The sequence below is a fragment of the Myotis daubentonii genome, chromosome 10, assembly GCF_963259705.1.
Source record: "Myotis daubentonii chromosome 10, mMyoDau2.1, whole genome shotgun sequence".
Lineage (NCBI taxonomy): Eukaryota > Metazoa > Chordata > Mammalia > Chiroptera > Vespertilionidae > Myotis > Myotis daubentonii.
In genome coordinates, this window is record NC_081849.1 from 35,122,362 (window position 1) to 35,146,160 (window position 23,799).

The window sequence follows — 23,799 nt, forward strand, 5'->3', positions numbered from 1 at the left end:
AGGAATTGATGGGTGATGAAAACCTATTCATACTTACCTTTTTCCTGAACCTTAAGGTACAGGCCAGTTGGGTGAATTTGGAAATCCTACTTAGGCCATTAATGAGTTTATATTTTTACTTGAATTATTGTGAAGTTATCTTCCCAGTTGTTTCATCCTGTTTGTGAAAAGCAATACAATGTAATGGAAAGAGTCATAGGACCCAAAGCAAGAGACCTTTGCTCCAGTTACCACACTGCCATGATCCGGCCTGTCCATGTCTCAGTCTCCTTAAATGTAAAATACAAGTTTGGACTAAGTAACTCTAAAGTCCCATTCAATTCTACAGTCTATGGTTGTCTATCTCCGATCAGATCGCCTTTCTCAGCTGAAGAGCATCGTTCTTTACATTTTTCCTCATATAGAGCCCTCACACAGCAACTGAATAGACATATTTTTAAAAATATATATATTTTTGTTGATTTCAGAGAGGAAGGGAGAGGGACAGAGAGATAGACACATCGGTGATGTGGGAGAATCGTTGATTGGCTGCTTCCTGCACATCCTCCAGCGGGGATCAAGCTGTAACCTGGGAATGTGTTCTGACCAGGAATCAAACCATGACCTCCTGGCTCATAGGTCGACACTCAACCACTGAGCCAGGCTGGCCAGACAGCATAGTCATCTTTTAAGCTGTGTCATTATACTCTTTTCCTTGACAGTGTACTCCTCTGCCTTATCTTTGGGAGGGCTCAAAAGTAAAATTGCACTGCAGCTTTGTACAAAGGTAAGAATACTACTACAGACTGTCCTATACCCAGATAACAATGATATGACATGATGCTATCACTTTTGATAACACATTTTGTTTGGAGTCCATCCAAAAATGTAAGTTAGCTTGTTTAATTGTTAGAAAAGTAATCCCTATCCTAATTAAGATTTGGCTAATAGTAATTTATCCTAACAGATTGACACTACCAAACATCTAAAATGGGAGGGCTTTAGATAAGTTCTGTTGAAGTTTCTCACTATTTTCAAAAGGGCAGCTTTTTATTAATATACTAGGGGCCTGGTGCACAAAAATTTGTGCACTGGGGGGGTCCCTCAGCCGGCCTGTGCCCTCTTGCAGTCTGGACCCCTCGGGGGATGACCACTTGCTGGCTTAGGCCCACTCCCCGAGGGATTGGGCCTAAGCTGGCAATCAGACATACCTCTGGCAGCCCGGGAGCCCTCGGGGGATGTCCACTTGCCAGCGGGGAGCAGGCCTAAGCTGCAGTAGGACATCCTTAGTGCTGCTGAGCAGGCAGGAGAGGCTCCCACCACCACCGCTGTACTGGCAGCCATCAGCCTGGCTTATGGCTGAGCAGAGCTCCTCGTGTGGGAGCGCACTGACCAGCAGGGGGCAGCTCCTGCATTGAGCGTCTGCCCACTGGTGGTCAGTGTGTGTCATAGTGACCAGTCATTCCCAGTTGTTCTGCTGTTAGGGTCAGTTTGCATATTACCCTTTTATTATATAGGATAGAGTCCTGGTGCATGGGTGGGGGCCGGCTGGTTTGCTCTGAAGGGTGTCCCGGATCAGGGTGGGGGTCCTGCTTGGGTGCCTGGCCAGCTTGGGTGAGGGGCTGATGGCTGTTTGCAGGCTGGTCAAGCCCCCCCTCCCCAGTGGGGACCCTCACCCCATGGAGGTTTGGCCAGCCTAGGTGAGGGGCTGATGGCTGTTTTCAGGCTGGCCACACCCCCTTTAGGGTAGGGGGGTCCCCACTGGGGTGCCTGGCCAGCCTGGTTGAGGGGCTGATGGCTGTTTGCAGGCTGGCCAAGCCCCCCCCCCGCCCCCAGTGGGGACCCTCACCCCATGTAGGTTTGGCCAGCCTGGGTGAGGGGCTGAGGGCCATTTTCAGGCTAGCCAAGCCCGCTGGTGACAGAAGCTCCCAGCCTCTCCTTTCTCTCTCTCTCTTTTTTTTATTCTGGGGTTTATTTACCTTCTATAATTGAATCTTTGTTGCTTTGAGTGGAGCTCAGAGCCAGCCAGGGGGGGTGGGAGGGAGGGAAGCCTCCTGCTCACTCCAGCTCCGTGGCCATGGCTGGCTAAAAGCAGGTGTCTGGGGTTTATTTACCTTCTATAATTGAAACTTTGTTGCTTTGAGTGGAGCTCAGAGCTGGCCGCGGCAGGCGCGAAGCTTGGCTTCCTCCATCATTGGGGCAACCAAGCCTCCTGCTTGCTCCAGCTCCGTAGCTGCCGGCCGCCATCTTGGTTGGGTTAATTTTCATATAGTCGCTCTGATTGGCTGGTGGGAGTGGCTTAAAGCATAGTGAAGGTATGGTCAATTTGCATGTTTGTCTTTTATTTGTGTAGATGGTATAATATGTATATGTTATAAGTAAACTAACAACTTGTTTTTCTTAACAGCAATAACAATAATTATAATCCAAATTATTTGTTCAAACCAGTATTTGAATACTGGCCATATGACTCAAACAGAACCATATCCAACCTTATATTTTCCAGGAAAATTTTCCCAGAGAGGTAAAATATTAACTTCTGAATGATGCACAGGCAAATACTTCTTTTTTGGTTGAATGACTGCTTCTTTACTTGAAGTTGCTAAGGCTTTCTGAGCACCTTTGAAGCTGACTTCTGAAAGACCAAAACCATCTTTAGGTATTTAACATGTATTTGTTTAATTGGGGTATTATCACCTCATCTGTGAAGTTGAAAGACAATAGGATTCTACCTACCTTTAGGTCCTTGGTGTTAAAGACACACACACACACACACACACACAATCGAATAACAAAACATATATGAGTCATCTCTCTTCAGTTGAATTACTAAACTTTCTATACTTTGGGTTTCACAAAATCAGGTCCAGGTCCACTCATTATCCATTTCTTCTGCAAATTTTCAGAACTGACTCAACTTATTTTTTAATTCTAATTGGCATCATTGTCTTAGAAACACAGCAATTTCTTATGATTGTGAAAACAACCATAAACCAACATTTTTTGGACAGAACTACATTTGAGACATATACAAATATGCAGGGTTTCATTGGTTTTTTTAAACAAAGCCATGCACAGGGCAGTGTCTTCAGCAGATATTAACATCAGTCCTCTCTATAGCCCCTTTGCTGAACTGTGACATGCTTGGAGTATAAGCCGTATAGCTATCTGTGAGCCATTTCCTTCCTGCACTGGGCCACACTGCACCTCCATCATCTCTTTTGCCTCCTCCTCACGAGCCAGATTTTTACTGAACACGACTTGCTCTGTTGTGGTTATTTGTAATGATTTTAATAAGATCAGCCTACATGTTAATATTGGGAAGGCTCACAGATTAAGATGTACTTATTTCCCTTAATTTAATTTTCTGTCTCCTTAAACAACTTCTATATCCATGATACAAAAAAAAAAAAAATGGACTTTGGTTGTATGATGACCAATTTTTTTTTTAATTGGCCTTCAGGATAGAAGTTGTTTAAAAGTCTTTGAAAATCTAAAGGAATTCCATTCACTGGGCCCCTTCTTTCACACACATATTTATCCCCCTCACATAAACCTGATTTCCTTCTGTGGCTCTATCCAGAAATAGTGTGTGTGCTTTTAAGTGTTTAGTGGTGCTGCCCTTATCATAACCTCTTCTCAGAAATGAGACCAAATTAGGAATCCAGGATTTGGTAGTGTGGCCCTTTTATAGACAGTGCTCCTCACCCACCGCCTAAGACAGGTCCTGGAGCCTTGTGTGTGTTTGTGGTTTTCAGTCCTGCACATAAATATCTTGGTGAGGGTTTGGCTCCATCACTAATGCAATTCAGTGACTGGGGAGCCACAATTGCTGTAAACATGACTCAAGAGCTGCCTGTTTAATGTAATCGTCTGACTCTGAAATCAGGTGTGCAGAGGGGCCAAAGGTTACAAGTAAATGAGCTAAAGAGAAATGGATGCCAAACTCAGATCTGGTTCAAACGCACTGAGAACAGTCTTTATACTTAAATAGTTTTAGACCCACTTCTTCCCACCCACCCACTTTAAATTACAGTTATGGAGTAGAACTTTCTCTAGCCTCCTCCTTGGAAGAGATTCAGGCAAAGCATCCATTCAGTCTGCAGAGTTCCCAGGAACAGCAGAAAATGAGGCTTCGGTCACCAGGAAGACAGACGCAGGGCGTGCGGGTGAGTGGGCGTGTTGTTTACTCTTTCTGGGTGGCTGGTGAACGGGCATGTGTGGAGGAAAGGAGCTGGGTTGGTGTGTGCTGTAAACGTTTTCTGAGCCGGTGAGGGAGTGACTACTGATCCCTGCTGCTTAGTGAGTGAGTCACGGGCCTGAGGGCAGAGCCTGCTACAGGGCGGGGCCCAGTCTGGCCCACAAAGTCCTCCAGGAGCACCAATGAAGAGATAAATATTTTCCTGGCAGTTATCTGAGCATTTCAGAGAAGCAATTACCTCTGAACAATGCAAATGGAAATTCAGGGGGGTGGGAGTCAGATCAGATTATGGCACTGCATGAGATGGACCACAGACCGAGGGGTTCCTGGACGCCAGGAAGTTCAGACTCTTCGGGAAAGGGTGGCTGAGGGTGAGGGACCATGGGTACCATGGTAGAGTCCACAAGTCCAGCAAGAAAGACTTCCGCCCGAGAAGCAGTCTCAGGGAGAAAAGGGAAATGCAGGAGGCAAAGAAAGGTTAGGGCCTTCAGTGGAACTCACGCAGCCAGTTCTGGCGTTTTCTTATTGAGATCAGCTTGTGGTGAGGATGAGCAATTCATCCCCTGTTGGAGGCGACAGTGGAATCTGGAGAAAGGAGATGGTTTGCCTAACGTCACACAGCCAGTTAGTTATAAACTACAGGTTACAGCAGCCTGGTGTTCACATCTAGGGCTTAAGAGGATAATCTGTTGAGTTTGTTGAAGGTGACTTGCCATAAATTGTAAAGATTGAGTCAACACAATGTGGATAGGCAGATTATTTCTGAGAGCATGGGAGGAGCAGGTGGCAAGACTTGTGGAATTGTTAATAAGCAGGTTTTGGTGATAGAATTGAGCTGGGCCAGGCAACCAACTGGAAATAAAGATAGGGTGTGGTTTGGCCTCAAAGAACTCAGGAGTGTATGTGCATGCACATGTGTGTGCACATGTGTGAGTGTGTGTGAAGAGGTGGCTGTTTAGCTTTTAAGGTGGGGAGGACTAGAGCATCTCTACTAGAAGACTGGGCTTCCTCCTTGAAATACAGCAATACAGGCATTAACAAATAAAAGTGGAGAAAAGGGGAAAGAGGAATTTTCTAGTTGAAAACCAAGGAAAATGAGTGTGTATAATATTTTTTTAAGACTTTGACCGTAGTCCTTTAAATTGGTTTGGGGACAATTTTTAGTGCACTGTGTATGAAAATGTACTCGATTTCACCAATTCAAATAATTATTATAGGAAGTAACAGAAAAGCCTAACCAAAGTGAATAGGTAAGAAAATGAAGATATAATGAAAAAGTGGACAAAATGGAATGCTTAGAAAGAGTAAAGGCTTATTGTTGCTGATAGCTCAGAAGGGACCCCATATTCCCAACAGGCTGCTGGGATATGATGGGGTGAGGGTGCCAGTCTAGGGAGGACACATGGCATAGAATTCGGTGGAAGAGGCCACATAAGCAGCAACAGGGTAAAAGTGAACTGGGAAGGACCCAGGAATCTCCAGGGGTGGAAACTCCATTCCCAGATAATGAGAACCTATGGCAGGAGGAATGTACCTGAGGCAAGTAGACCAGAGTGATGAGACGAAGAAGCAGATAAAGTGGGAAAGTTACAAATGCAGGCACCATAATGCTGAGGCAGAAACCAACACTTCTAGACTTCCATTGCTAGTAAGTCATACTCCCAGATGCCTGGGCTCTGAAACAAGGAGTCAGTTTGACATTCTCTCCTCTCCACCCACACAATCAGGTTCTGCTGATTCGTAGTTCACCGAGATTGCTTACCTCTGTTTCCCTTCCACTATTCTAGTCTCAATAGCTCACACCTGGGCACTGGAGACTTCCCCAAGGGCATGCCTTCTCCCATCCTTTCACCTGCCGTCTTTCTGTAGGAGTGCTATCAGGATCTCAGCTTTGACTGTCTCCTCTTTACCCCTATCACAGTGGTTCTCAACCTTGGCTGCACATTAGAATCACCTGGGAATCTTTTTAAAATCCTGATTTCTGGGCCTCATCCTCTGGAAATTCTGTTTCTTTGTTACTAATGCTGTGGCCCCACCCCATAACAAAGAAACAGAATTTCTGGAGGGTGAGGCCCAGAAATCAGGATTTTAAAAAGATTCCCAGGTGATTCTAATGTGTAGCCAAGGTTGAGAACCACTGCCCTATCATCTACCAGGTAAGACTGGTCACAGCTGTACCCCATCTAGCCATCCAGCCCTCTCCATCTGCCTCTTTCTTGTTGCTCCTACGTTCACTTCACTTCCCTCTTGGCCTGTTCTTTCTATACATTCCAATCCCTTTCCAGCTCTGCAACATGGACCCTCCTGTTCACTGCTCTCTTCGCCCTCTCCTGTCTCACACAATGTTCTTGTTTCTTTTAAATCAAACTAAACAGTGCCGTGTTATTTATTTATTTTTAAATACATTTTTATTGATTTCAGAGAGGAAGGGAGAGGGAGATAGAAACATCAATGATGAGAGGGGATCATTGATGGGTTGCCTCCTGCACACCCTCTACTGGGGATCACGCCCCCAACCCTGGCATGTCCCCTGACCGGGAATTAAAATGTGACCTCCTGGGTAATAGGTCAGGGTTCAACCACTGAGCCACGCCGGCTGAGTGTGTTATTTAAACACAGACCTAGGGTCTATGGAGGATTCTAAATCTAATCTAGATTGCACCTATTGTTTTACCACACTCAGCCCCACCTTCTGACCTTCTTTGTCATCTCCCTCTAAAACTATCAAAATATACTGCTTGAAGTTGGCACCTTCTGACCAATACTTGTTTCTTTTGCAACTTTGGGCAAATACTTAAACCTCTCTGAGTCACATGAATACTACCTTATAAGAAAAATTTAAAAAAAATGCCATATAGATTTGTCATGAAATGAAATGACCTATTAGAGAGCTACATACACAATAAATTATAAATAAATTATTACCATCATAATTAATATTTTGTCTGAGGACCAATTTCTGGGAAAAGTATTTCAGTTCCTCATGGTCTTGTAAACATACAAACACACAGAATTGGCTGTCATAAGTACACATGCACCTATTAAGGCTTGTCCAGTTTCTTAAGTGATATATTCAGGAAGCAAGACTCCTCTGTCTGCATTTGGTGATGTGGAAAATAAACTCAAAAGACTTTTATCTTGAGTTGGTTAAGGCATTTTTAGGAAATCATATAAACCTCCGTACCTCCTCTGAAAATTAGGATAATTATATCTAATTTGCACAATTACTTGTCCACCTTCCTCTCCAGACTTTGACCCCATGGGGCTTGATCCCTCCCCATCTGACAGCCCTTCCAGCTCTTCATCTGCACCCCAGTCTTTCCTCATCAGTCTCAGCAGCCCCTTTTCTCCCACCCCATTCTCCTCGTCTTATTTGGTGTTTCCACGAGTCTCTTCCAAGACAACTTTTCTTCATGCCAGGTGCTCTGCCTGAGCAATCTGGTGTGGTCTCTTGACCTTAATTAGCATTTTCTACGCTGAAGAGGCCCCACAGACCTACTTCCATGTTGTTCTCACTAGATGTGTCCACACAGATAACTACAGGAACTTCCGCTCAGCATACAGAGTGGTCTACCTTCCCCAAATCGGCTCCATCCCATTATTTCCTTTCTCAATTAACAGCATTTCTTAGTTACCAAAGTGTCCATCTTCTTTCCTTTCTCTTCAGTTCCTTTCAATGAACTTTCATCCTATTAACTGAGCCTGACTCTTTTAAGTATTTCTCCAATCTGCCCTATTCTCTCTCCATCATCTCTCACTTAGACTCAAACCGTAGCCCTATCTTGTTTCCCAGCTTCCTCTAAGCCTCTAGTCATGTTTTCCATCTGTCTGTCTAAAACAAATTTGAACAAGATATGCCCACACCTTAAACCTGCCAGTGCTTCTCAGATCTTCTACTACAGCCTTCCCACTGGCTTTATCTATACAAATCCAGCCACTCTGAACCCCTCCTTAATCATCTTTCCAGTCTCAGTGGCCTCACGCTCACTGTGCCTTCTGCCTGAAGTATCCTTTCTTTCCTGCTCTGCTTATCTTAATTGGGTTCTTCCTGTAGGAGTGATGCCTCAGACTCCAGCATTCTCAGTTCCAGCAGACATGGCTGCCCACCTTTGGGACCTTGGTCACACTTGGTTCTTGGGGCTGACCCTGCACAGCTCTGCCCTCCTGCAGTCTAACTGGGCACCTGTGGCCAGACTCCTGGACAAGACTGTCGGTTCCCTGCAAGCCGGAAAGACCTTTCACGTATCTGTGTTTGCCCGGGACTGTAGATCCTGTAGATCCCACTGAATGCCGAAACATGCAGCTGCCTTTATTTCTGAGGACTTGGTGATGAAACTCGAATGAGAGGGTATTTTTGAAAGAACAGTGTGAACCAAACCACAAATATAAAAACCATAAATCTCTCTCTGAACTAAAATAACACTTCTGGGTGAATGAAAATGATGTACTTCCCGGAAATCAGACTTATTCTTAATTCATAAAGACCGTTTAGGACTTGGAGTGAAATCAATAGAAGTCAAATTGTATTTTGCTTCCTGTTTTTCTGTGCTCCGTTTATGCAAATGATGTTAAAATAGGTGTTTAAAAATAACTTCTAATGGGCTATCTCAGTAATATGTAGCTAACAGGAACAGAAAATATAATAGGAATCCAATAGATTTTAGAGCATTTTTTTAGACACATGTGGAGCCTGGATGGAGGGTTATAATGGCAGGAGGGAGGGGAGTCTTCTATGAACTGGGTTCACACCATGATCCAGCTGCTCAGGAGCCTGAACTGCAAAAAGCTGAGCCGAGATACAGAGGCCGGCTCCTAGACGACCTCTGTTTGGATCAAGATGTTAGCATGGATGTAGAGTCCTTAGCAAAGTGCTACAACCAGCATTGCCAGATTTAGCATACATAAAAATACAGGACACTCCACTATTGTAGGAAGCATGCTTATACTAAAAAAGGATTTGTTTATCTGCAGCTCAAATGTAACTGGACATCATACATTTTATCTGGTAAGCTACAATCCAAATGACTTTAATATCTTTGAATCTGATGTTCGTGGCTCTAGGGCTTTTGGAAGAATTAGAATGGGCTTTCTTACTGCAAACTAGTGATTTTCGACCTGTGTGCTGCAAAAATTTTTAAAGCATGCAATACCTGACTAGTCTGGGGCACTGACCTCTTTTCCCTTAGATTGTCAAATAAAGAAATGACAACAGCCAACACAATAGCTGTCCAGTATGAAAGAATCAAAATTAAACGTATTTTTTGTCAGATTGGTAAATAATATATTTAGTGTACCGCAGAATATTAGTCATTAGTTTACATGCGCCATGAGATGAAAAAGGTTGAAAATCGCTGCTGTAAACCACCAGTTTAAGGCCACAGAGAAACTGGTGGTAGATTGCCATCTGGTGGAAACATTGTGACAGTGAAAACTTAAATTAGATGGGGGAGACATTTTTTCCTGGAGTCTGCAAGGAAGGATTCTGCTCTGGTCAATGGCAAAGCCCTGAGCTTGCACTGTTGAGAGGATGATGACATCAAGAGGATGTGTATTTTCCAATAATCATCATTAGAGGTCCAGAATGCCCCCCAATGTAGGGGGCACTGTGGGACTATCCGATGTGGGGTGCTAACTATATATAAGAGCATCCTCTTCTTAGCACCCCCCACCCGCCAAAAAATATGCTTTGGAGAGACTGACCCTGAAATATGCTTGGGCTTCTTTTGTAACCCTGTCCCTCCAGAGTCCAAATTCCAGAGAGCATGGCTTAATAGCAGGAGTGAAGACAAGACCCCAAATGCCCAGTTTCTCCTCCAGCAGGAGAGACAGGCCAGGGAGGGTGCCAGCTGCACGTGATCACGCCCAGCGGCGACCTCACCTGGGACTGGAGCTCAGTGTGAGTGGGGAGACAGTAATCACAGAGAGAAACCAGCAGCACACTCATTTACTGCTTACAGTGAACACTCTGGCTCATGTGTCTGGCCAGGAAAGGAAACAACACACGCTGATACAGAGTTCCTAAGTGGTACCCGCCATCACCTTCAGGGCCGACACCGTACAGAGGTGTGGAGAGTCGGGTAGAGCCAGTACCTCCCTCCTCACACCAGCACCCAGCAAGATGAGCTCACACAGGAGCATGTCCAACTTGCACCCCAGTCAACACAGCCCCCAGTCTTTCCTAATGCTTCTGCCGCCATCTCCCTGATGGCGCCCCAACCCCTCCACCCAGCAGCCTGTCTGACATGTGGCCCTAGGACTAGGGGCCGTGGCTGTTTCTGTCCTCCTCTCGGGCCTCCTCGGGTGCCAAATGCTGCTCCACAGTGGCCGTGGGCTGCTCACTGGAGGCCTTGCTGGGTAAGGGTCCAGCTCCTGGCCTGGCCCCGTCAGGCAGCCGGCTGGGCCCTGGAGAAGGCTGTCTGCTCACAGGGTGAGCATAGGGAGCCGGAAACAGATCGGAAAAGTAGCTGTCCCCTCCTGAGGGGTGCCCCAGAGCTTGGGGACAGAAGGGACCAGGGAAGGGCAGTTCTGGCCAGCAAGGGTCATTCCAGGGCACTGTGCCTGTGGGGTCAAAGAACATAGGAGTAATTAGACAGGACTGAGGCACCAGCCACAGTTCAGCACGTGCTGTGAACATCTGCCTCCTCCGACACACAGGCTAGGACCCCACGCAAGTCTAGGGGGCAGACTGGCACCAGGAGCTCCCCTGAGGACCAGGCATGCTCCAGACTCGGGCCTGGACACAGTGCACTGTGCCAGCAAGGAGACCCAAACCCACTGGCCACTCTTCCCCTTCTCCTGGAATTTAGTCATCAGATGGCTGCTTCCAGGTTCTCAGAGGCCCAGCGGCCCATCAGAACACTCGCATTAGCCGCCAGCTACTCTGCGCCCTCATGTCATTCCTCCTCTTCATCAGGTGCCTCCATGATAGGGGAATCATATTCCCATTTCAGAGCACAGGAACCTGGGGCCCAGGAGAGTTGGAAACTGCTGAGCTGGACTTCAAATTTTGGTTTTCCTAACTCCAAAGCTCTCTGGCTGACTCTCTCTGCTCGGTAGCCTCTGAGAAACTTGAGGAAAAAGACCCCCGTGGCAAGAAAAAAGCTTCCCTCGCACCACGCCCTGCCCCAGCCTCCCCGGTAATGAGGCCTCTGTCTCTTCTCACCTTCCTCAGTCACCACGGGAACCTTCCCTTCCAGCCTGAACTCACCCATGCTCCCAGCAGGCGGCTGCAGCAGGCCCTGCCCTGCCGGGGGCGCTGGGAAGTAGCCCTGTGAGGTCCCCCCATTGGGGCCGGAAGGCGGTGGGAAGAAAGTGTCTTCTGGCAGCGGGGGCGTCAGTGAGCTGGGCGTGGAGAAGGGGAAGGGGTGCAGATAGGAAAACTGGGGCTGAGGCTGTTGGAAAAGCTGGGTCTGCGGAGCCTGGGAGACCTGGAACAGTCCCGGCTGGTTGCTCAGCTGGTAATCCTGGGGTTCCAGCTCTTCCAGGTATGAGCAGGTAGGGGGCGGGGTGACACTGTGGGGACAGGGAAGCATTTGTGAGGGTTGGGGGGCCTCCTCATTCTGACCACACAGTAGGCCAGTGCCTTCTCCTCACCCCTCTCCCCACCTCCAGGCCCCATCTGCCGCCACCTCCTCTTCCTCTGCCTGCTCCCAGCTTCTCGCCTCATTCCTGCTTTAATGCTGAGATAGCCTACCCTTTCCACCCCTTTCACCCGCTTCACATTTACTGCTTCACATTTACTTGCTCCTCTCGGCTAACCCTTTGCCATCCCAAGCCCCTCTCTGCTCTGAAACCCTTCCCAAGATAACTCAGTGGCCACCCCCACTGGTTCCATACCTTGTCCCCCAGGACCCACAGGAGCCATCTCTGTGGCTGCTGTCACTGCCAAGTGTGTCCATCAGCAGAGGCATCAGTTGGGGGGTGTGGGCAGAGCCGAGGGGGAAGGGAAGGTTGGCCCTTTGGACAGGCGGGGGGCTGAAGAGTGGTGGGGTCACTGCCACCCTCTGAGCACCCTCGCTCTGTTGGGTTGGGGCCAGAGTCTGGTCAGATGTCAGAAGCATGGGGGGCTCTAGGAGCAGAAGACACGAGGGTTGTGAAGGTAAGAGAATGGGGAGGCAGACTTGGGGTTGCTGGAAGGTAGACATGCAGGACAGCAGAGGGATTTGGGCCACTCCCATGCCTACCAAGAAAGCCCCTCTGTCTTCACTGTCTTCCTGTCATCTCCCCCCCCCCAGATAATCCTCAGAAGGGGGTCAGCTCACCTGGCAGTGTGTCTAGAGGGGGCTCCTGAGGGAAGGCACCAGGCTCCGGGTCCATGGGCACAGCAGGTGGCAGCTCAGCAGCAGAGCTGGAGGCAGACAGAGTGAAGGTTCTACTTTGAATGGTCCCTGGACATAGATCGGGGCCTCGGTGCCAGGAAAGGGACAGCCCCTGCCTCCCTCCAAGGCACTGGCCACTGCCCCATCCCATGCAGCCAAAGCCCCTAAATGTTAGCCAGCAGCTCCAGCCTCAACGCCCAGACTTTGAGACCCAGGTCCCAGCTTGGACCCCTCTTCCCACCTCCGGGGATGACCCAGCAGGAGGAACTCACCTGTCCTGGCCGCTGGCAGGGGCTGGACCTGCAGGACTGTCCTTGTCCTTCTTCCCATTCAGTTTCTCCACTTTTCGCCACTTTGCCCGGCGATTCTGGAACCACACCTGCAGGGAGAGACACTAGGAGAGCTTGAGGAAGGGGCAGGAGCTCAGCCGTCCTGACTATCCCGTGAGGAGCTACCTCACCGCTGCGCTGCAGATGCCGCCTGTGAGGCTGGTGTCATAGAAGGTCCCTCTAGCAGCCTTTCCCCTTCTCGCTTTCTAGGCCGCAGGGATGTGGACACGCAAGAACACAGCCCTAAGAGCTGTAACCTCAGCCCGAGCCAGAGGTGCTGCGCACCTGCCTGCTGTCCAGAGGCCCAGCGTGGATTCTCCTCCACCCGTCCCTGCCCAGCCCCTTTACCATGATGCGCTGGGGGGTGACCCCCACTGTCTGGGCAATCTCCCGGCGCTTGTCACCGTCAGGGTAGTGGTCTGCTTGGAATATCCTTTCCAGCTCCTCCAGCTGGTCTGGAAGGAGGAGAAACTCCCATGAATACCAACCCCAGGGATGTGGCAGGAGAGGAGAAGGACGCCTGCCAGATGGGACCACCGGCCCAGCCCAGGGCTCCCCAGTCTCTCAGCTGTTTCCCACTGGGCGGGGCCTCCTCTCCTCGGGCTTTGTGGGTGGGGCCTAACCTTTCCAACCTGTTTTCAATTTCACTTTGATGCACCCCCAGCCCTGACAGGCCGTGGCCCCGCCACAGGCCAAGAGGGTCCAGGACAGGCAATGTGCAAGCAAACCACCCTCCAGTCTCGCGGGCCACGTTCCCTGCTGAGCGCACCTTTCCCAGAGATGACCCCAGACCCCAGGCTGACTCTCACCTTCAGGGACTCACCTGAGCGGTACAGGGTTCGAGTCTTTTTCCGCACTTGGCAGGTCACTTCTAGGGGCTTCTTTTGGTCTGTGTTTTGGCTGTTCTGGGCCAATGTGCTGAGGAGGTTGGCCAGGTGGCAGGGCCCCCGGCCTGACCCACAGGGCACTGGGTTGTTGGTGTCACGGGCTGAGTTAGTGACGCGGGGAGGTGACATGGAGACTGGACCCGTGGCGACAGACTTTTTCTGCTTCCCGGAGCCCGGAGCGAAGGACCTCTTCCCTGCCTTGGCCTCTCTCCTGGGGACGGAACACCCGTCTCCCTGCGGCTGGGGGCGGGGCGGGACCAGGGTTCTGTCTTTGTGGACAGAGCCCGGTGGCTGGCATGCTCCCCTGGCGTCGGGGGCCTTGGGTGGCGTCTTCTCTCCCAGGACAGCGCAGGAGGGGGGCGGCTCCCCACGTGGGACCTCCTGAGTGGCGGGGGCTGGACTCCGTGGCGGTCCCTCCTTCTCCGACCCCGCTGCCAGGGGCTTGCCTCCACCTTCCTGGCCTGTGGGGAACGAGCACTGTAACTGGTTTCTGGTTTGAGCTTAAGCTTGAATTTGTCCATGTACAGAATTAGCTCCAGGCATAGCTTCCTAACCTGCCTATTGTGAGGACTGAAGTAGATGAGCCACTGCTTTGAAGAGTCTAGGCAACTCTAAGGGGCCTTGGCTCATCTACACAGATGGCAGAGGGTATCCTAATGGGGGGACCAACTTCCTGTGGGCGCCCTGCTAGTTTCCTGCCACCTGGAAGGTGAGTTTGAAGGACAGGCATCTGTTCAGTGTTTCTAAGGGACAGATGTTGGGGTTGGGGTAGACTGGGCAGAGAGATTCTGTTTCTAAAACGAGCTTTTGTTCCTGCCGTAGATCCAGACGTTGTGGCTTAGAGCAGGGCCAGGGCGGCACTGGATGGCCTCCTGAAGCCCAGGCAAGGACAGCAAAGGAGACAACAGGAACGACCCCTCACCTTCCACAGAAGTCACTCTGCCCTGCCAGCCCTCCTCACGGCTATCCGCACCCCTGTCCTTCCCCAGAAGCGGAACCTCACACAGGGGACCAGGCCCGGGCCGCTGTCCTTACACAAGGGAGGGAGGGTGACGCTGCTGACACTCTCCAAGCTGCCTGCCCTGAGCTCTGACTTCTCCAGGTGCACCAGGCCCTGTGCTAGCACCTTCCATAGATTAGTGGCATCTGAACCCTTCGAGGGAGGCACTGTCCACATCTCCTTCTAACACTGAAACACGGACAAGAAAGGTGAGTCATTTGCCCAGATCACAGGGCAAGTGCTCCTAATCCCCAAGCACAGTCCTCCTGGCCACCAAACCCTCCCCCCACCACATCCCCATTACTCAGAACCCCAGAATCCTCCACTCAGGATGCTGCGTCATCGTTTCCAAATAAATTGGAATATTTACAAATGCATAGTCACTAACAAATACAAAGTCACTAACTAGTGACTTAGTACTATTGTTACTCTAACGAAATTGCATGAGATAGAATGTCTTAAGGAATGACGTTCCCTGAGCGTGTGTAGTAAGATGGGCCAAGGTGCTTTGTCACAGTTTCCTGAGTGCACATGGGCCTGCCCCCCAGGAGGGACCTGCAGCTGGTGGAGCATGGACAGGCCTCTACGGGGGTGAAGGGGCAAGGCTGGGTGGGGGAGGCAGAGCTGGTAGCCTAGCTCACCTGGTATATAGTAGGTGCTCAATTAATGCTACGCATCAGATAAGAAAAGTGACGGATGTTGGGACTAGACTAGCAGTCCTAGGACTCCGGCCCGGACTTCTCTCCGCGTGTAGAGAGATGGGGTCCTCGGACCGGGTGGAGTGGGGCCCAGCCCGCGGCCTGCCCGAGCTCTAGAAGAGCCTCCTAAGGTGGGTGGTGGGCCAGCGCCCCAGCCCGCCCCCGCGCCCCGGCTCACCCCGCGGTTCCCGGCGGGGCTCCTTGGTGGGTTCCATGGCCTGGACGCCGCGGTGGGGCCGGCGGGCTGCACAGGCGCGGCCTAATGAAGCCTCGCGGGGCAGACAGGTGTGCGGAGCGCGCACGGGCGCCGGGGAGCCCGAGCCTGCGCCCCTCAGCCGGCCGCTGGGGGAGGCCATGCTGGATCCCGGTGCGGGGGCAGCTTCCGGGCTGGGAGGCCCGCGGGGCTGGGCCGCGCCGCCCACTCGGCGCCTAAGCCAGGTGCGGGCCTCGTGCGGCGCCGCTCCCTCGTGGATTTAGAGCTCCTCGCGGGGGCGGGGGCGCGGGCGCGGGCGGACCGGAGCGGGCGGCGGGGTTGGTGAGACTCGCCCTCGGATGCTAGGGCCTGGCCGGGCCGCCGACACCCTGCGCGGGCCTCGGTAATGGACTTGGTCGTGGCTTGAGTCCTGGACACAGAGCCCTTCCCTGTGAACTGTGAAGGCGGCCGCTGGAGCCACTTAGCAGAGGACCCCCGAACGCTGGGCTGCCCTCCAGGTTCTCCAGGGCTCAGGCTTCATGAGCCCCCAAGATCCTGCGAGGGCCGTGCTACAAGGTAGGTGGCGGCGGCGGCGCGTGGGGCGCACTGCGGAGCACAGGTGCGCGCGGTAAACCCCACGGAGGCTCTCGGTGCTCAGGTTTCGCTTTCATGCGGCTACCCCGGTGTCAGTTTTATGCTTCGAGAATGAAGGGGAGTTTCATAACGGAGACCTCACGGGGAGGCCTTTGTGATTGCCCCTTCATGGAACGTCCCTTCCCTTCTTTGTGAAATGGTTTCAGATTTAAAATTCGGATTGCCTTTCTTACGTCTGCTCTTGAGTGGGAGGTGCTGGCCAGACCGAAACCGGTGCTCGCAGCTGGGGAGTGGGGCGGCCAGCAGGGAAGTCAGGTGTTCTGCGTTGGACACGGCGGGATCGATGCTAGAATCACCTGGTGGTACATTTTCCTGCGCCTTAAACTCCTCGGAGGGGCTCCGCCTGTGTGGGGACTTCGGGCAGAGTGTGGGAGAGCTTTAGTTCTTTCTGAAACAAAACATTTAAACGGACAATATAATCAAAAGCTCAGGCTTCTGATGTTTCATTCTGACCCCGGTAATGCCCCCTGGTAAAGGAGGGCTTTAGAAACGGGGCCCAGTTCCTCGGCTAGAAACCAAGCCGTGAGCAAGGAGTGGCCTAGCACTTTCCGTGTGAAAAATCAGGACCAGGTGATGGTGACGTGGTTGTAAACGGAACACTATCGTCTGCTTGCTGAACATTTATAGGACACCTACTGCCCGCCAGGCACCGAGCATAAATCACTTCACCGCTTGCAGCAGCTCACTGCGGGGAGGTTAGACATACAACACGTGGGCCATGTCAGTGCAGTGTGGTCGGTGCTGAGCTAGGAGGATGCATAGCTCAGAAGGGGCACTGAGGAGCGGGAACCTCTGGTGCGCCAGCCTGAGGGCCAGGGGGACAGGAGGGTCCTTGGAGAGGACGACACAAGAGGATGAGTTGCAGGTTAAAAGCACAGCCAGGTTAAATGCCAGACCAAGCTCCCCGCCTGGGATAGGAGCCTCCCAAGGTCTGGTTCCTTCTTCAAAGGTGAGCCTCAGCTCACCTCCCCCTACGCCCAAATATTCCAGTTTCCTTGTCTCTTTTACTCAAGTGTTTCTCAATGAGTGTTCCCCAAACCCCCTGGAATAGCATTTCTTAAGGAATTTGTTAAAAATGTGGCTTCCAGGCCCCATCCCCAGAAATGTTAAGTAGTAGGTCCAGAGAGGAACCCAGCAATGGGCATTGTAACAAGTCCCTCAGGTGATTTTTATTGACTTTGCAGAAACAAAGCTGATTAAAACCAGCCTGGAATGGGAGGTTGGGAGTGGATGGTGGGGGCCTGTGTAGGGGAAGGAATGACCTTTTGTCCTTCATTGAGGTGTCTGCTGCCACGAACAGGGCACGATTAACTTCTTAGATTATCCTACCGCATTCAATAAGAATAAATCATTCTTGCCCTCGCCAGTGTTGCTGAGTGATTCGAGCATCAGCTGCCCCACTGAAGGGCCACAGGTTTAATTCCCGGTCAAGGGTGAGTACCTGGGTTGCAGGTTCAATCCCCGGCCCCATTTGAGAGGCGACCTGTCCATGTGTCTCTCTCACATTGATGTTTCTCCCCCACCTCCCTCCTTCCCTTCTACTCTCTAAAAATCAATGGAAAAAGTGTCCTCCCGTGAGAATTAATAAACAAACACAGAATATATCATTCTTTTCTGCCATCATTAACGTTGTATTTCCTCTCGCTGTCTGGTTGCCCTCTGCCTGGGGGAAGTCAGAAAAGCAGACTTGGGTCACCCATGGACTGGGCACCACCCTGCCACCAAACACTAAAAGACACAGCGTCTAATTGTATAAAAGACTTCACTCGGGGCTTAGGGAATTGAAGACATTGGCCTTTTCAAACACAAATTATTGAATTTGTTGGGCTTGGACTATATTAACAAATTCAATATATTTTTATTGATTTCAGAGAGAGAAGGGAGAGGGTGAGAAAGATAGAAACATCAATGAGAGGGAAACATTGATAGGCTGCCTCCTGCACATCTCCTACTGGGGATGGAGCCTGCAACCTGAGCCCCAAACCGGAATCGAACTGGCGAATTCTTGATGTATGGGTCAATGCCCAACCACTGAGCCACACTAGCTGGGCTAAGTTGTCTTTCTCTTGATAGTCTTGGCTGGCTGTTGTGTGATTTAAAAAAAAATAGATGCTATAGTTTTTTTGTTTAAATGAAAATTTGATTTAATGGCTAGAAGTGAAATTGGCCGAAGAAAGCTCAGAAGAGAAATGTCTGGATGTGTTTTGTTGGGAAGGTGTTGTATTTGTGATGATGCTGGTAAAATCATCCTTGACGGGTCACCTTCAAGGGAAGGTCGGGAAGGGAGACTATGGGAGAACAAGAGGTGTTGTTTTCAGGGTCCATGGGAGTATTTAGTTCTGTCTTATTTGGTTACATTTCATCTTCATGATCTTTCAGGGAAGTCCATATACTCAAGCTGGTTTAGAGGGGAGGGTTTTTTCCATTTTCACTTTTTTGGTGTCTTAGTTTTCAGAGCCAAACTGTACACCACACTAAATGGCTCTTAGCAAGAGCCATTTATTCCAATATCTTTTCTGATCACGGATATGAGAATAACAGGACTAAAAGAAACACGTCTGATGCTACTGCGGGATAAACTTGATCATTGTTTTCGGTCTGTGTAGAGTAGACCACATAATTAGGTTAAGGAAGTGGAATAAGCATTCTTTGCCCTTCCTCCCTCTCTTTCTACAATGAGAAAAATAATCAGAGGAAGGTGGCTGATTGAGAAAAAATTCAAAGTAGAAACACAGGGTAACTTGTTATTGTCCTAGGTGCCACACCAAAGTGTAGGTGGTAACAGGTCATTGGACCAGAGAGGCAAGAATCTGGTTGTGAAAGGCAGGCAGACTTCTGAGCAGGCCCTGGGTCGAGTCACAGCAAACAGGGGAGGGAAGGGCCCCAGGGAATCAGCAGGAGGCGAAGTGCCTCTCAGTTAGGGAGGCCAACACCTTCAGGGATCAGGACATCCTGAGCCTAAAGAAGCAAAAGGCCAGATGATCAGATAAGCCTTTTCAAACACAAATAATTGAATTTGTTGGGCTTGGGCTAGGCTATTAACAAATTCAAGTTGCCTTTCCCTTTTTTAAAAAAAAAATATTTTTATTGATTTCAGAGAGAGGAAAAGAGAGAGTGAGAGATATAGAAACATCAATGAGTACCAGCGTCCAGGAGGGACTGCCCACTGGCTTCCTTTGGAAATCCTGGAAGAGGGTGGTTTGAGGTCGGGGAAGGGCATTGGAAACACCTGGCTCCATGGGCACTGCCCTGGCCTCTCGGTTGTGGATGAATTAGCCTAATAACTGCTAATTCCCAAACACTCAGTTTTATGCTTCTAAAACAAGCATGTCAAACTCACAGCCTGTGGGCCACATGCCTCGTTTATTTAGGCCATGTAGCCTTTGAGTTTGACATGCTTGTTCTAAAAAGAACAGCGACCACGTTGAAGACATGGTTGCTGCTGCTTTTGGTTTTAATCAGACGAATAATAATCACCTTTGCTCGAGTTTCCTGATTAGAAAGTTCCTTGCCATCCGCCCTCCCCCTCCGGATGCACCTGGGTTAGGAGGCAGTCTTCCTTCTTCCTGCTCTGTCCAGTCTCCTCCAGGTTTGACAACCGCGGTGCTAATCACAGTGTGGACTCAGGACCCCTCAAAACCTGGGCTTCCTCTGTGCCTACGTCCCCTCCCCACCCCTGCAGTCTCCTCACAGCCTCGGTTTTAGCCTCTCAGTCAGGTCCCAGGCTCATGCCTCAGGGCCACAGATCTCCCCGTTTTATCTGCATGAAGCACCTTCCCCTTCCCTTTTATTTCTGTTAAAGTTTCACTCATGCTTCAAAACCCAGCCCCAACATTCCCCTTCCGGTGAAGCGCGTCTTCCACAGCAGAACAGTGGCTCCGCCCACGTCTTCCCGGCTTGTGTTTACGTTGACAGCACCTCGCCCAACATGGGCTGACCTGGCCGGTGTTCCCAGGTGTTCCCAGGTGTAGCGACCACGCACTGTCTCCTCGCATGACCGACACCAGCTCATGGAAGCCTCAGAACAACCCTAGGAGGGTCTGTTGGCCCCACTTGGTTGAAGAAACTGGCCCAGAGAGAACCCTGACAAAGGTCACACAGCTGGTCCGCGGCACACCCTAGATCTGAACCCAGTTCGTCTGGTTCCCACCCTTCCTCCTAACCGCGAGGCCTGTCTATCTGATTATGTTTGTGTCACCATCCTCCAGGGCTTGGCAGTGTGATCTGCATGTTGGGGGTCAATGATCATTGCTCCAAAGTGATCACCATCGCGAGGAATTAGGGAGCAGGGCAAGGGGCTTGAGGGCTGTGGCTGCACCAGGAATAAGTGATGGGACTTTTCTGAAGCAGGACGGGTGGTCACATGAGCCTACACAGGAGATAAAGTTGCACAGGACTGAATATATACACATACACACAATGTAAGAGTAGTTTCAACTGCATTTGAATCTTCTATTACCTAAAAAAAAATAAAAAAAAATGGTGATCCCAGGGTTCTGACCTCAAGTTCAGTTCTCCTAGACTTGGATAAATTTAATTCACATAAATGATATTTTTGTATAGTAGCATGACTAACCTTTTGTTGACAGTAATATTAAAACATTTAGATTTAAATTATATCTTATTTCTTTCACAAGGCTGTAGATAGGCAAGCAGAGAAATTTATATCTAATGTATTTTCAAAATAAAACAAAAGCTATGTCTCCTTTATGATGAGAATGCAAATTTATTAGGAAGTCATTGGAAAATAGCCAATGATTAGAAAAGAAGAAAGTACAATTTGCCATCAAACGACAATATCAGTTATTAACAGTTTGATGTGTTTCCTCCAGTATGTTTGCCATTACTGTGTTTTGTATGTTCTACATGATTGTAACTATACTCCTTCTGTAATTTTGAGCATTTCTCCCCTCAAATATGCTGTAAAAATACATCCCTCCAAATGTTTACACATTGTACAAAATGTGCACTATAACAGCTGATAGCTCAATTTTGAAAATGAAGTGTATTTTAATAAACACTGCCTTTATAATTATTCAGAGTATGTGTATACATTTGGGGGGATAGCCTATATTTCAGTCTTCAGAATGTATTGAGTGGCAGTGCCATAATTTATTTTCCACCTGTTGGAAAAAATTAACTGAAAACTCTACATTTTTTCAAAATTAAAAAGCAAATTTGAAAGAGTTCTTTCTCTTGTGCTTCTCTTGCACACTCTTTTTAAAAAATCCTTTGCCATTGGTGATTGGTCTTTGTGATTTTACAGTCTCGGTCATGGCACAGAAATAGGCAGGCCGCCAAGCGGGTACGGGTCTGGGACACGGTGGTCACAAAAGCCAGCAGGGCAGCTTTAGCGAGAGAAAGAGAACAGGTGTCTTTTGACTGCACCTGTGGCGGTGGCTGGCCGATTTTCTGGTGTTCAGGTCAGGGTCAATGGCTCCAAGGAAGGTGCTCTGCCAGGAGACCTCTGTGTGTGGGAAGAGAGCTCTGTGCTCCCAGAACATAGATGTGTGTCCTCCTGTCCCCCGTGACCCAGGTGCCCTCCAGGTCTGGTGAACAGCGTGGAAGGAGGTGTCATGTCATGGTCAGCAGGCTCCTTGGTCCTTTTGAGGCTCTGAACTTTGAGGTCCTCAGACATCAGGGTGACAATTCTAGGTCTTTGAAACTGAAGATGACCTAACTCTGTCTTTAAATGACTCCTGGTTCCCGCCCCAAATACAGGCTCATACATGGCCTATAACATAAAACCAGTGCGGCTCACGTAGAGAAAGACCTTTGACACAGCTCAGGATGCCTCAGAGTGTTTGGAACTCACTGAGCAAGGCTGGGTGGTCTGTCTGTCATTCTTTCTGGTCACAGGAGAAAACAGTCTGGGTGAGGGGATTCTAGGAGACGGAGAAATTAGTGGGATGTAAACCAACAAATGCCCAAGTCCCATAGAACAAGGTAGAGGACTGGGCACCTTGCTATAGCAAAGGAAGTTATGTGGCTTTGAAAATGTGTGGGACTCCTGGATTACTGGCCCTAAAGCCTGAGGGGAACTGTCCACTTTCCCCACCAAAAACTTCCTTACCACATGTAGTTTGAAGCTGTCCGTCATGCGATTAGAAGAATTTTTCTAGACAAAAGCATGTGGTATATAGTGACTTACGATGACTGCAATGTGGTTTTACAACTTCTTTAGGTCCTAAATATTGACTGCTTGTACGTAAATGGCCATCCATGGAGGATGTGTACAGTGTGGCCCCAATCAAGGGGGTGGGAAGATTGCAAAGAGGATAGGACAGGGCAGAATAGGATGAGTGAATCCTCATATCTCAGTGCTTTGAAGTCATGGGGCATATTGGTCACTCATACTATGTGCCCAGCACCGGCCAGTGAGGCACCCTGCTCCATGTATCAGAGACCCCTGGTGACCCATCTGGGTGACCCATCGTCTATAAAGCCCACCCGTTCCCCAGACCTTCTGGCAGAGCTGAGGGTCTGACAGTGGCCTTAGCTTAGAAGTGACCTCCTCCCTTCTGCTCATATTCCCTGGGCCTGAACTAGTCATGTGGCCCCGATGAACTGCCAGGGCGCTGGGAAATGGGTGAGGAAGTGGAATATTGGGGAGCATCACTGTCTCTGCCTTAGCCTTCTCTCCTGGTCACCAAATATCTATTTGCTTCCTTCTCCGCAGTGCCTAGAAACAATTGAAAAGTTCTGCTTGGTCAAGGCATCTGGCACCGATGACAGCATCGCTGCGTGCTGTGAGATAGTCAGGATATCGGGTTAGAATCTGGCTCCTCTTGGTCTGGAAATCTCAGAGATAAGACGGCTTTTCTGCTGCGCAGACAACTAGCACACAAGGGTAGAACAAGAGCAGGTTAACTGCAGTAAGCACTCACACGTGTGCGGTCAGGAACGCGGTTTCTATACTTGTTATAGCCTCTTCTCACCAGAAACGGGGCTTTCCTTCCACCTCTGGCTTTTCCCTGCTGCCTGAGAGGTCTCACATCTTTAAACATAACCCCTCCCACTGCACAATAAATCTGATTCTTCTAGTTTCTCTAGGAACTTCTACCCACCTGTGTGATTGCTAGCCACTCTGTCTGCCTGCCTCTCCCATTGATCCTTCTATGAATGCATTTTGTGATGTGCATTAGCACAGTCTGTGCACAGCACAGCGGGGAGGCTGCAGAGAAAACACAGATGACGTCCTTGGTTCTCAGTGGCACTCACCATCTCCTAGAACTAGGTAGGAAAGAGACCGTGCAAGAGAACTTGTTGAAATTAATTCGTACTTTTGTTCGTTTTTCCCTGTTCTTAGGCAGGTGATTAAGCCTTCACACATTCCCTCGACTCAGAATTTTTGCAGAGCGGAAAGCGGCTTGAAATCAAAGACTCTTCCTGCCTTTCTTAAAACACAAAGGACATTAAAGGGCCTGGTGGGAGGAAGGAGGCAAGGAGAGGGTGCCTTTGAAAGGAGCAGGCAGGGAATTGGCCAGCTGGGAAGAGGTTGGGGCAGGAACCCGGGCGCTGTGTTGGCAACATCTAAGGA

The 23,799-nt window shown here is 49.7% G+C and overlaps 1 protein-coding gene across 1 annotated transcript; it reads right to left on the reverse strand.

Annotated features, from left to right (window-relative positions):
- Positions 1-10,289: 10,289 nt before the first annotated feature.
- On the reverse strand, positions 10,290-15,768 carry NOBOX (NOBOX oogenesis homeobox). Its single transcript, XM_059656077.1, has 8 exons — positions 15,591-15,768; positions 13,651-14,175; positions 13,113-13,282; positions 12,771-12,892; positions 12,442-12,527; positions 12,017-12,248; positions 11,388-11,692; positions 10,290-10,738 (listed from the first exon to the last, which is right to left on the reverse strand). The coding sequence occupies exons 1-8, from the start codon at positions 15,766-15,768 to the stop codon at positions 10,437-10,439; spliced, it is 1,920 nt and encodes a 639-aa protein (XP_059512060.1). The 3' UTR covers positions 10,290-10,436.
- Positions 15,769-23,799: the final 8,031 nt, after the last annotated feature.

Excerpts from the sequence above, each read along its gene's own strand:
- NOBOX (XM_059656077.1), bottom strand. The coding sequence starts at position 15,768 with ATGGCCTCCCCCAGCGGCCGGCTGAGGGGCGCAGGCTCGGGCTCCCCG. Across the intron at positions 12,893-13,112 it reads GGCCTCTGGACAGCAGGCAG|TGTCTCTCCCTGCAGGTGTG; the intron begins GTGCGCAGCACC and ends AAGCTCTCCTAG. Across the intron at positions 12,249-12,441 it reads CCCTCTAGACACACTGCCAG|AGCCCCCCATGCTTCTGACA; the intron begins GTGAGCTGACCC and ends TTCTGCTCCTAG.